The 14,592-nt window shown below is 37.7% G+C and overlaps 1 protein-coding gene across 1 annotated transcript; it reads right to left on the reverse strand.

Annotated features, from left to right (window-relative positions):
* Positions 1–439: 439 nt before the first annotated feature.
* Positions 440–14,287, reverse strand: LOC131460007 (neuronal acetylcholine receptor subunit alpha-7-like). The gene is made up of 10 exons (XM_058630235.1): positions 14,179–14,287; positions 10,570–10,709; positions 10,420–10,464; positions 9,765–9,874; positions 8,649–8,728; positions 5,345–5,512; positions 5,040–5,234; positions 2,847–2,933; positions 2,475–2,584; positions 440–1,410 (listed from the first exon to the last, which is right to left on the reverse strand). Exons 1-10 carry the CDS (start codon positions 14,231–14,233, stop codon positions 1,027–1,029), a joined length of 1,374 nt encoding a protein of 457 aa, XP_058486218.1. The 5' UTR covers positions 14,234–14,287; the 3' UTR covers positions 440–1,026.
* Between the last annotated feature and the right edge of the window lie 305 nt (positions 14,288–14,592).

Raw genomic sequence — 14,592 nt, forward strand, 5'->3', positions numbered from 1 at the left:
AATGTCTGATAAGCCAGCTGTAGTTCTCATCTATTGACATATGACCCTTGTACAAACAAACCTGTCCATTGCTTCTCCCAATATGAGGTTTTCATTCCAGTTATTGACACTATTATTCCCAGAATCAACTGCTGCTAATGACACCAGACTGGATGTGTTTGCTGTTTTGATGATGATGCCAAATGTTCCCACAGTCCTAAAGGATGGCCCCAAAAAATGAGAATGTACTTCCAATATAGGAAGTTGATAACATATAACTATTTAGTAGTGGAAAACAACTTCACTACACACATTATCAATTATTTAATTGCAAAGCAGACACAGTTGTGTGCAGCAAAAAAAAAAAAATGTTTGATTTGCATAAAAAAGGATATAAAACACAATAGATGTTGTGCAAAATGTTTTTTTTTTTAAAAAAGGAAATAAATGACACATTAAAACTCATTGATGTTTTATTAAAAATAAGTATGATGGTATGATGGTTACATGGTTAAATTGAGATGGCTATGCTGATACATCACAAAACTGATTTGATAGATAATATTCATGTCATACAAATACATTTTTTAAACATATGATACTGTAGCATGTTTATGTTTGATATATGGAGTATCCTTCAGTTGTGACATTGTCATGAATACACATGTAGCATCACATAAGCAACCACTGTTTGGCAGATACATCACTGCAACTATGCTCCATAGTATCAGCTGAAACATTACAATTGGATTAAATGCAAATGTTAACCTTTAGTATACTACTTAGCTGTATTACATAAATGCTATAAATGGTAAGTACTCATTTTCACCAGGTTCTTTAAGGTTAAATGCTTGGTGATTTCTGATCTGAATTACAGCCCCAGGAGTTTTATAAATTGTTCATCTGATAAATGGTTGGACCAAGGATTTCTCACAGTCTAGCACTGTGCCAACATTCATAAAAAAAAATCACACAGATCACACAGTTAGGTTAGGTCACGTTTTCATTGGGGCCATTATTTTCTCGTATGCTCCTCAACTAGAAATCTTAAAAATGTTTCCCATCAAAGCTGGGCGCAGACATGAGGATCCCAATGGCACAGAGGAAAGTGATGATTGTGAAAGCCACAAGACAAACCCTGTCGATAACAGCTGCAGCAAATTTCCATTCATTGCATACTGACTTGTTCTTATCTTGGTCACAGAAACGTTTGGCAATAAAGCGCACCTGTTCTAGGATCTTAGCTAGCTCTGGTTCCACGTTCTCCTCACCTCCCTTTCCACCCATAGATTTGGTTGCTGGTGTGGTAGCATTACGCTCCATGCTGCTCAGGCTCTCCTCTTGAGCCTTGTTGTGAGAGTCCGATTGCCCCTCATTCGGGGGCTTCATGCACAGGAACCAGGCACACCAGTTCAGCAGAATCACACGGGTCTTTGGAATAAAAGAATATTGAATAAAAAGTAAATCAATCAGGCTTCTATAAAAAGTGCAATGTTCAATGTTCAGTCTTTAGACATGTTAGGAGTCAGATGTAAATTGTGGAACCACAGGACCCTGAATATACTATTTACCATGTTCATGAGACAAGCACATTTAAATACTCCGCCATCATATCCACAACCCTAAATCTTCTGTAAACGAGACACAGCAAGTAAGAAAATAGTGAATTTTTTTTCACAAAACTATCTTATTCTTTGCCAAACAAAAGTATCAAATGAGAAATATGAGACCAGGGATAATATTAGTCTGGCAGTTCAGAGATGGAGAGTCAAATGAGCTGCAAAAGGACTCCAACATTACTCAGACCTAGCCCTTATCCCCTTGTTAGTAATTTGATGCATAGTTGCATACATAACCTTTCATGTCTGTTTCCATGGTCTATTTACATCTGGGCAAAGTCAACATCACACTTGTTTGCACTGACATTCTGGTGTTCAACTGTGACTACTACTGTAGTAGTAGAGGTTTGCATGTGGCACCTTTAACTTCCATATATTTGACAGAATACAAAAGGACAGACTCTACATAGTTGCAGCATTCTTTGATTTGATTATATCTGAAAACCTCACAGTACAGCAAGAAATACATTAATTCAAATAACACTACTGTCCACCCATCTTCTACCACTTTATCCTCCACGAAAGGCAGGGTAGAACCTGGAGAAAACCCATGTAACATTTATGCAGAACACTACTGTGTGTATGTTTATTAAGTGACATCTTTCTTGACCACCTTTACACACTGAGCAGTTTTTTTGCTGCCGTTCTGAGGACCTCTCAGCATATTTCCATCTGAGATACAAATTCTCATAGCCTTACACAAGCAAACACATGGACACAACAGACATCTTCAGAATCTTCAGAAACCATTGATCAATAGTTGGAATGTATATAAAAATGTGTTGCTGCAAAGAAGTAAAGAGGTGTTAATATGCTGTTAACACTGTATAATGTATGCAGTACGTTAAAAATGTTGTAATTTGACATGAAACTCACCCATTTCGACATCTTCTCTCCATTGGGGTCCCGATGATGATACTGTAAAACTACGACTGTAGCAATTAATGAGAGACCAACAATAACCAAGGTAGCAGCAAAGTACTGAGCTGTGAAAGAGGAAATAGAGGATACAGTGAGATTGGAGGCATACACTTTTGTCATGCAGCAAAACACAAGCAGATAAAAGGAAAACATTGAGTACACAGAAGTACTCTATGGTCTTTCAATGAATTCAGTTTTTTGACTTCAATATTTTGACTCAGATCACCATAAGAAACTGATATAAACACAGGATTGCTTCTTAAACAAAGTTGCACTTTGCGTTATGGCATTTCTAACCCTAACCTTTTTGACTTCAGCCTGGCTTACCTATTAAAGGCACTGAGTCTGATGTGGCAGGCATGACCTCGGAAACCAGCAGCATGAAGACAGTCAGGGAGAGCAGGACTGTGATGCCTGGGGAAGGAAAACCAGATCACCTTTAGCACTTTACAGCAACATAATGAGTGCTATAAAGAATATTTAAATCACAGGTGTAATGACAGGGCTATTAATATTTATATTTATTTTGTTTTTTTATAGATAAATTATTTTTTAGACCTACATACATAGGTTACTCATAATTACCCATCCATAAAAAAATGGTCGGACTTCTCTTTATGTACTCGGTGGTATTCAGTGGTAGAGTGGCTTTGATCGCCAGCTCCAATTAAAACACTTAACCCCAAGTTGCTACTAACAGCTGTGCTTTCAGTGGATGGGTATGTGCATTGTGTGACAGAAAAAGATGGACACTCAACACAGTAGAGGTGATGCATGAATAGATGTGCTGTATGAATGGGCACGAATGGGTGAACACATTTAGACAAGAAAAGAGTTATTTTCAGTACTGTGCAAAAGCCTTGGGCCACAATTATATGTAAAAATATGGGACACAAGTTTTAAAATAACACATTAAATGAAAAAAAAGCTTCTAAAGGTTTAAGTGTCACATATTTAGTATGACCTACCATTACACTTGAGCAATGCGATCCTGGCTTTCTTAAACCTGGACTGGAACCCTAATGTTAGTGGTACCACCTGTGTTTGTTCTACTATCTACTATAATATTGAAGACATTCTTGAGCATTACATACACATGTCGTATGAGTTAAAGTGATTGACAGCTTGCTAATATAGCAGCTGAAGTGGAATGGCTGAGCTAAAATCTATGACATATATAGATTTTGGCCCGAAAACACTGGTTTAACCTTGATTGAAGACATGCAAACTCCATGCAGAAAGACCCTCGTTCCAACTGGGGCTCAAACCCGGGTCTTCTTGCTGCAAAGGCAAGAGTGCTAACCACTACACCAACCCTGTGGCCCAAGTTAAAAAATACTTAATCAATTAGCAAAACACACGTAATAGTCCATAAATCTGCTTTCAACTTGACACTTTCATAAACTGGGCTCCAAAGAAACTAATACACAAGTGTCCAAGGGAAGGAAAGAAATGTGGGCCTCTCCCTGTGGAGGTGGACATGTTTTCTCTCAACAAAATAATCTACAAGAAACTAAGGAGGAAGAAATGATTCACTTAAGAGAATAGAATGATAAGTATTAATCTTAACTCTTGACTGAATTCTGTGTTCTTTATGACACGTTCACGTGTGTTGGTAAGAAACCTTTTTAAAAACTGAATACATACTGTATGTACAGTCTATATATATGTATGTATATATATATATACACACACACATATATATACATATATACATATGCACATACTGTATATATAAACACACATATATGGACTGTACATATATACAGTCTGAATATACTGAAAACTGAATATATGTAAATATATATATATGTACAGTATATACATAAAATATAGGAGTATTAAAACCATTTCGTGAACTCACTTCATGTGTCTAATTCTTAATCACATCAGAAGGAATGCACATGCACTTACATAACTTGTTTTGGATCATGAAGACGTCCAGCTGCAACCCCGGGGAATGACTTGCAGAAGGCACACATAAATCAACGCCTTTGGCTCTCTCCACTTCCCCCACTTCCCCCTCCCCTACCAAGTTTTCCCAGTCCTCAGACAATTAGGTTAGTGTGATTACCAGCTTACATTGCAAAACCACAGAGTAAGTGGATTAATGACAATTAATGACAAAAAAAAGAAGGGGGCAAATGGGCTCGAGTATTACCTCAATCAAGGCCACTAACTTTCCCAGTGTCAATATACTCACTCCCCTTTCTCTGTTTGTTTTTTTATATCCTGGATCAACACCATTGTACATCTATATGTGTATATTTTACACATATGGAAAAGCAAAAATATACGACCTATCTTAAAACTTAAGGGGATCCAGCACAACATCAAACTATGTTAATAATAATAATTACCAATTTGACAAATTGTATTCAGTTTCACTAAAGCAATACATGAAAAACTGATGAAATTCATTTCCAAAAACCATTATATAAACCATACATACATTTACCAATACAATACTAGAGTGACGCAGGGGCAGTTCAGCTGTATGTTGTGTGTGTGTGGTCTAACCCAGTGAGATCTTCTCCCCAGAATCAGCAGGCAGAAGGAAGACAAGCACAGCCATGATGGAGAGAAGGACACACGGGAAGAGAAGATTGAGTCCATAGAAGAGGGTCCGTCTCCGCATCCATACAGTGAAAGTGACGTCAACATACGGCTCCTCACAGCAAGCGTATTTGACCTCGTTTCTCTGACCTGTGACCTCTGTGAGAAAAAAAAAAAAGCACAATACACTCTGTCCAAACTGGAGTGAAAAGGTACAGAGAAATGATTTCCCTCTGTGGACAAATAATTCTCCCACTGGTTCCTCTTACCAACAAGTTCCCACTCTGAGTTTTCAATGTAGCCATGGGTATCCACTGCAGTAAACTTCAAGTCCACCTTTAAGCCATTGTATGTCCACGAGCCAAACTTTAGCTCACATTTCTGCACATCGAAAGGGAACCAGCGCACATTGATGGAGCAAGTGCTCTTGAAGATCCCTGTTGCAGTTAAAAAAAAAAACGTTAAACAATCAGACTGTGATTTGCATACTTCATCTGTAGAAAGCTCCTGAAGAGAGCGAAAGCTCATACAGAGGTTTTACTCTGAGGAGATTTGGAGTGTAAGTGACATACCTTATAATAGGAGTAAAAGAATAGAATAATCGCACATGACTATAAGATGACTGTGGCCAATAATCCATCTACGGAGAGAGCCAGCTAACTAATTTCCATCCATATGAAATAAAACATGAGAAGTTGGCAGTTAAAATGGTTTCAACTCTTTCTCTGTGCCATGATGATGACAAACCTCAGCCAGGGAATGAATGGAGAAGGAAGAGTGGACATAAAGATGAACTCCCGTTTACATCAATGAAGCTCAAAGAAACAACTACATTCTTTGCAGCAGCAGTGTCATATTTGATGAGGGTTGATTTGGAACAAAGTTCCGTATACATTGAATTAGTTGCTGAGGTACAGCTGACAAACGCTTGGTTATGGAAAAAGGAGCGAATAAAAGCCTGAATAAACGAGAGCAGTGATCACCAGCTGTGGGCATGATTGTGTATACGTGTGCAGGTTAATGATGAAAACACTGATCTACAATGGAGGCACTGATTAATACATTACTCAAAGTGGACAAAGATACAAAGAGATCATTACAGCTGTTTGATATTTTGGAAAACACAATATCTTTACTGGACATAATAACACTATACTTTCGTACCTGTATGCTCGTACCGTGTAAAGCCATGGTCACAGCTGAGCATGCAAGTGTTTTTTCCTATTTAAATCAAATCAAATGTTCTGATTTGAACCTTGAAGAATACTGACTAGTTGTTTTTTTTGGTTTTGTTTGTTTTGTCCCCCAGGTCTCCACGTGTTTTTACAGATGGTGTTGAAGCACAGGCCAAAATGTCATAACTTGTTTTTATTTTGTTTAAAATCAAAATTAAGGACATCTGTCAGTTTTATAGTTGTATTCAAGAGCAGATTATTATTCCCACCAGTGAAAGAGGGTTTCAACAGTTAGATAAATAAATGTTGATTTTGATTAATGCTTGTGTCACAACATCTATTGAAACATACTGGTTGTTTTGCTTCCAGTTCCCTTCTCCATCACCTTCCCTTTCCCAAACACTCTAGCACATGTTTTGAACATTAGTCATCCAAAAATCTTAATATTCCCACAGGGAAATCACTCTCACCTATCACATGCTTTCTGCATGCTGATGTTAAAACCAGATGTGCATGTGGTTTGAATAATGATATTTTGTAAAACAAAAACAAATAGACAAAACGCATTTGTGCTTGGTGCAGATACACTGAGTTATGGGCTACTTCGGCCATTTTTGAGTGCGATAAATGTTTGGTGGCTGTTTATTCACTGACGTTCTCTGTTAACAAAGCCTTTTTTTTATTTAAACTATGATTTTCAGTCAGATTAAAGTGGAATTGAGATTGCTCTTAATGCAGAAAAAGCCTTGGATCCTATCTTTACAACCTTCAGCACAATAACTGGGGCACAAAGTAATATCTTTTAAAGTGATTGTTTTTTTTATGTGCCGGAAGCCATGCCTGAAAAACCTGGACTGTCCCTTTAAGTACCTGGGTATTTACTCTACATGAAGAATGAACTTTCAAAACTTATATCAATGAATTTATACTGCAGATTGTGCAAGAAACATATTTATCTTTCACATTTGCCTGCTTCTGGACGAACCCATAAACCAGATTAGGACCCAGGGGAGGGGGGGAGGGGTGCAGTGGCTTAAAATGCACAAGAACAACACTGTCACCCATTTATTAAAAAAAGAAAAAAAAAAAAAGGCTTTACCAAATAGGCCGGCAGCTTACTTATTGCTAATAAGTCATAAGCTGCTGTGAGGCATGCACTGAACTTCACAGACTGTGCGTAGGTAGGTATGTGTGAATGTCAATATCACAAAATGAGATTCTTCTGCTGGCTAAAACACGTTACTTTACTGTTTACTGTTGTTGTGATTCAGCAGCCGTGAAATGTTGAAGGTTCTTTAACTCATTACCCTCTTCGGGGCTTCAGGTGTTTTCCACTCGTCTGTGAGGCTCCTGCTTTTGTGAACATGTGTCACCCACACTGCGTTCTGTGTTCATCATCATATGTTGTCAGACGCAAACTGTGGCAAATGTCCAGAGTTACTTTCTAAAAAGTGCGACAGAATCATGGGGCACTCTGTCTTTTACAAAGACACATTGTTTTCAATATCACAGTTACACATGGAACGGAGGAAAAGCTCTCACCCACTGTAATCCTTAAAAGTGGAATAAAGCTGCAGACACATTTTTATCTTACAGCAGTTTAAGTTGCTTTTAATTGATGTGTTGTATATAGAAGTCAGAGAGCATCTAATGTGTGTCCTTTTAATGTGCAACTGTCTTTCCGGTTTTCCATTTCCTTGTTATTCATCTGTGTTTGACATTGAGACACTCACCTGCAACTCATCTCCTCGTTTACTATTTATACTCTGGTTTCTGGAGTGCATCATGTCTACTTGTGTGGTTACGACCCTGTTTCCGTGATTTGCTGAGACTACTGCTTCTAGTATTTTTGTTCCTTTGATACTTTTTCTTGTCGCCCGTTTTCAGTACTCAGAGCTCTGCCTGTAAGCCGGCCAGCTTCTGTCCCCTGAGCTGTATTTTTCCTTTGGCTTGATTTTGTTTTGTTTTTCCCATAAACGATCTGGATTTCCGCTTCTATTGGGTTCAGTCACTTTATTCTTTACAATTGTCACAATGTTGTTTTTTTGTAAAGCACATGATTCATAACATTGTAATCATACCAGTATGATTGGCAATTTCTGACCACTTTGGGTACAATGAACTTCTGCATGTTTTTGGACTGTGGGAAGAAACCGGAGAACCTGAAGAAAACCCCCCACACAGAAAGACCCCCTGACCTTATTGCTGTGAGGCAACAGTGCCAGCCACTACTCTGCCATGTGGCCCCTCATTTTTACATATGTATTTTTTTTTAATAACACATACTTCATTCAAAAGGAAGGGGACAATGACCCAGCACCATTTATTTCATGGTAAACACATGGTTTATTATCATAAAATGATACTGATGTGGAAGTGCTGAGATTATGATTCCTACCTGGAGGCATGAAGATACAGCTGCCGGAGTTGTTGACCAAAACGTTGGTGTGGAATGTCGCATCAAACCTTTCATCAGCACTGTGAATAGCAAGTTATTTGCAAAGCATAAATTCAGCAACAGAGGAATACAGTATTACATGTACACCAATACAACTTTTGTGAAAAAACATTATTAATCATGAGGAAATCAATATAAACATGGAAAAATCACAAGCAGCAAGACGAACAAATGTCGGGCAAAAAACACAAATATTACTCTAACTCTAATTTACTGCAGCAGAAACTCAACACATGAGAAGTCTTAAAGAATGCAACGTTTCCCTGGGGATGGTTATTCAGTGGTTACCCTCATTCCCTAGAAATCAATTAAAAACAAACCCCCCAGACATTAAGGCAGGGTTCAGCTGAAGTTGAAGCTTGAAACATAAATAAACAAGGCAATCAGAGATAGCAGACTTCAGCCTCATTCACGCAACCAAGCACAGAGGGCAGGTCTGGCGAAAATGTAATATTGGCATAGGGCTCGGACCCGTGTTTTCCACCAGAGGTCTATAGCACGCCTTAAGGCAAAACATGGATGGAGCAAGCGAAGATTAAGTTGCACAGAATTTCACGAAACTTGATGGGAACTTGTAATAGCCCAAGACAAACAAAAAAGTAAATTGGGACCATGGCCTCAACTCAACAGGAAGTCGGCCATTTTGAATTTGCCGTCCATCTTGTTTAAATCCAAAGATTTGTGAATTTCTTATTCTCATTTTAACCGACGTCTAATTCATATGTACAAATTACAAATGTGTGTCATCAACAGCAACATGAAAACTCATATTTATGAGACCTCTCGTCTCATAAGGCCAAAGATAACTGTTGTCTAATTCGTAGATTGACAGAAATGCAACTTAACTTTGTTGTACTGCCAGTAAAGGAATTCTGCTTCAAGCTTAATTGTGGTTATATAGTGTTATACTAACTAACGGTTCTAATACAAACCTGGTTCTTTTCTAATTCTATAATTTCATACCAGTTATGCTTCTAATTATATTCTGATTTTATGATTTTAACCATTTTTAATTCTTTTAGAACCAGCCAGCAGATTTGTGCTGATAACACCTACCTGTTATAGAGCAGAATGTCTGGTTTCCAAACGAGATCGGGAGGAAGCCTCACGTTGGGAACACCTGGATATTTTTTTGGATCCCACTGGAGTTTATAGTCATTCCATCCCTGGGGGAATGGAAACATAACACATTAACATGTCTTCTTTAATCATGATAGTTTGTTTATAAATTCAGCATATTTTTGTGGCAGAGACTGTTGGTAGAGTAAATGACAACCGTTGTGTGGAAGATCATGCTAAACACGGAGGTCAATCTGTTGAATCTTAAGACAAGTGGAAGATTTCAAGTGCAGTGATTAGGGCAGTAATAATTCTAGATTAAATAGAAGACACTGATATTCATTTGGCAGTGAAGAGAAATTCATGCATCTCAAACCAAAAAGTAATGCTTGTGTGATGACATTACTATGTGCTCTGTGTCTCAGAGCTGAAGAAGAACTAGTAACACACACTAGACAGGCTGTGAAAAAACATTATATATAGCTGCACCGAACCTCACCACACTGTGGAGGATCAAAAATAAAAAGACTGGGCGCTAATTAGTATGAAAACATGTTTTAAAACAATACATTTGTATACTATGAAGTAAACAACTGAAATGTATACTATAAACACCACAAATCAAGGCTTAAGTAAAAGGTAAAAATCATACCAGTTGCAGCCAATTGTTGGTTGTAAAAACCTGGTTCTTCTCATCCTGTTCGAAAGCAACATTATATTTTTAAAACATTTAATATATGTGTGATTAATGCATTCTTTTTCAAACTGGACCGGTGTGAGTGGAGAGCCAGTGTTCACATACCACATCCATGATCTGCAGGAAGGACAGGCCTACGTTAACAGTGAGTGCCTCAGAGTCATTATTGACAGGTCTATCCAGTTTGCTGTAATCCTGCATCAGGTCTGTTAGCAGTCTTTGCTCATTTGGCCCTTGATGGGAAACTACAGACAACAGAGGAAATTGGACAGTGAATATTGTGATCACTTCAGAAACCTGACTCCGTATACACACTTTATTTGTAAATCTAGAAGATAATTAATTTCATAGATAATTCATCATTTCGTTCAATTGTGGTATAGTCTAACATAGTGGTGGTTGGTGAAACTGATGCCGTCCAAGCAAGACCATCATCCAACTAACAGACGAAGAATCAGACATCTGCCACTCGTTTAACACACTCTCTTCTTCATCCTTACATTATGGAGCATTTTTGGCATCATCCATCACTCAATTCTTTTTCTCTATGTTGCATCTGTTTCTTCCATTGACAAAAAGACACTGACAGATTTGCTGAAAGGACATCTTTGTCCATGTCTAAATTCCATGTGTACCCCCCAGCAACCAAACCATAATCACATTTTAGATGATATACAAGTGAGGAACTGTGCCAAGACGTTTCTGTAAAGCCTCTCACTACACTTGTAAATTAGCATTAGACTACATATAGAACATTTGTGATATATGGCAGATGTGTTGCAGACAAAGTCTTTGCAGTGCGGCAACTGTCGATCGGTGGTGGTAGAATGACTTGTCTTTCAACTGGAAGGTTGTGGGTTCAATTTCCAGTCAGCATGCTGATGTGTCCTTTGGCAAGACACTTAACCCCACATTGATTCTCACGGCTGCAGCATGGGAATGGGTATGAAACATGTGTGATAGAAAAACACGCTGCACAAAGATGTGCTGTATGAATGTATGGGTGAATGGGTGTGAATGGGTCATTGACAAAAGTGTAATGCAAAAAGCAGCTGCTAGGGGCCAAAACTGCTCCTGGCACAAATTTGTACGAGGAACCTTTTGTTATATTTCAGATTTTTTTCTGGTAATTTTTGAGGGGCTTAAAGTTGAAACTTTGCACGGAGGTCAGGTCTGGCGAAAATGCGATATTGGCATCGGGCTCGGACCCGTGCGTTGCACCAGAGCTCTATAGCACCCCCAAAATGGCAAAATGTGGATGGAGCACGCCAAGATTAAGTTGCATGGATTAAGCAGCTTTGAGTGGTCATTAAGACAAGGAAAGTGCTATATAAATACAGACCATTTAACATGTTCATCTTAATCAAATGAAACAGCCATAATTATGTCAGAGGGATGGACAATGTCAATATATTGATTTGAATTGAATTGAATTGAATTGAATTGAATTGAATTGAATTGAATTGAATTGAATTGAATTGAATTGAATTGAATTGAATTGAATTGAATTGAATTGAATGCCTTTATTGTCATTGTACTCTAAACAATACAGCAACATTAGGAGTGCTACTCCACTGGTACAGTACAATAACTAATAAAAGAACAGAAAAAGTCCAATTATAAATAAAGTGTATGTATTGATCTGCAAAAAAAGTGGCAGTGAGTGACTGGGTTTGTTTAATTATGTTTGTTCAGTGGCATTTGGAAAATGAAACTATTTTTGAATCTGGTAGTACTGGAATTTTATGGACCTATAACGCCTACCAGAGGGGGAACAGTTGAAACAGGTGGTGGCCGTGGTGTGTATTGTCCTTGATGATGTTTTTGGCTCATGGCACATGTTTTGATAGTTTTAAGAACCAATTGCCATTTACAGATTAGTTTGGAATGCATGGTATTCATGTTCACTCTTCCAGACGGAGCACCAAAAGCAGCAGGCTTCAGTCATTGCCATAGAAACGTGATCGTAAAATAGTGTGAAAAGGCACATGGACAACACTGTTACTATGCTTGTAAAAAAGAAACCTTTGTTTTCTGTTTTTGTTCACATTAGAGTCTTTGAATAAAGAGCACAGTGTGACAATTTGGGTGCAAGTTTCCAATTTGATTTATTCATGAGACATCACATAGCTGTCAAGACCCCTTGAACTTAACCTTTGGGTTATGCCAGGCACTTCCTTATTTTTGGATATTTATTCCATATTAAAAGTTATTTATTCCAGTGAAAAGTTGTTTTCTTCAATTTAAGGGTTTTGCTCCTGTTGCTTGTGTCTTGTTGTTTCCTGTTTTATTTTTTTTGTAGTATACATCCTATCCTCATCCTTATGTGGCTCACCCGTGTCTAACGGCTTCCATCTGTGTTCAATAATCCCTGTCCTTGTTGATTCACCATGCTCTGTTTCCCTGTGTTTGAAGATACTAGTGCAGTTCCTGTACCCGTTCTCTCGCATTTCTCACCCAAACAATGTCAAAGTTGTTACTAACCACACTGGTGCTTTGTAAGTTGCCTGCCAATGTTGAAGCCTGTTAATAATAATAATTAAATAATCCAAAAAAAATAATCCACTGGACAGTTATGTTATGCAAATCAACAGATGTTCCTTGCATTTATATGTGTTTTTCTTTATACCATCTCCTCCTCTGTTGAATAGTTTTTGCCTTATTTGTATTTAGTTTGTTTAAAACGTTTTGTTTGTTAGGCAATACCATATATGGGTCCTACATTTTGCAATCATGACAGGATTAACCTTCCATGGACCCAGCAGGTTTTTGATTTTAAATCCCTTTTGGGGCCAAAGTCCCTGGAGTACGTGGTGGACATAAGAGAGGACATGGACAGCGTGTCTTCCAACCACCACTGGGAGTCACAGCTGACCAGTTCTTCAGTTCTTCATAGGCCTTGTTAAGATTATAATCCAAATTTTATTTTTAAGAATATCCAGATTGTATCTAGCCTGATTTTTTTAGCAGTCTGGACAGCTAAAAAAATACATGAGATCCGACTTTTCCTAAGCTGATTCAAACGAGGGCTGAACAATTCATCGAAATGTTCAGGAGGTGCAATACTTGTTAAAACCAAAATGGGTTTCAAAATATCATTTTAGATGAATTAACTGAAGAGAACATCTGCACAAATATCACACAGTAATCATTTTAAACTTGTGTTTTTCAAATGAAAATGAGAATAATGATGTAAAAATGATCATTCCCTCTGACATTGTGAATCATATCGTAATTCCTGTCAAAATAATCACAATTAGATATGTATTCAAAATCGTTCAGCCCTAATACACACCACATATATTTTGAATGTGATTCTGATCATATTTTAGTTTTGTAAGTTTTAAAACAATGCATTTTGATCATCAAATGAATGTTTTGTGTCCATAGCTTTGAAAAATTACAACACAGTTCTGGATATAGTGTCAAAGAGATTGTAAAAACAAACAAATAAACAAAACAAAAACGATTACAATTGAGTATCCTGCTACCTTAACTCAGACATTCATATTATTGTTTTAAAGTTAAAGAAAACATCCAAACCTTACAAATGTTTTCAGTGTACACCAAATACAAATATATTATCAGTTATTGTTGACTATACATGAAGTGTTGAACATGCTCTGTGGACAATAGTTGATGAAGATTAAAATGAATTTAAAATGAAAACGTTGCAGTTGACGGATGAAGCAGTTATGGCTGAGATGATCCTACCTTTGACTGTGCTGGCGACGACAGCGACAACGAGCATTACATGTAACAACTCCATGATGAAGCGTGTCAGGAGTGAAGGAAAGAAAGAGATGACAGAGATTCTTCACTTCCCTCCAAACGTGCGTGTGTGCGCGTGCACTCAACGGCTCCTCCTCCTGATGACCTGTGACACTTCAGCAGGAGTATTCAATTAAAATACCGTCCGTAAAACCGACCACTTTATTAGGTACACCTGTGGAGGTTACACGTATGTGTAAATAACAAGCATTGAGTAAAGTTTTGATTCATTTATTTTATTCCTAAACTTTTAACAAACTAGGGAAAATGCCCATTGAGATAAAGAATATCTTTTTCAAGAGAGATTTACGGTGGCCCTGAAGGTAATCACCCCCATAAAAAGGAAAACACAACAAA

The sequence above is a fragment of the Solea solea genome, chromosome 5 (assembly GCF_958295425.1).
Source record: "Solea solea chromosome 5, fSolSol10.1, whole genome shotgun sequence".
Classification (NCBI taxonomy): Eukaryota; Metazoa; Chordata; class Actinopteri; order Pleuronectiformes; family Soleidae; genus Solea; species Solea solea.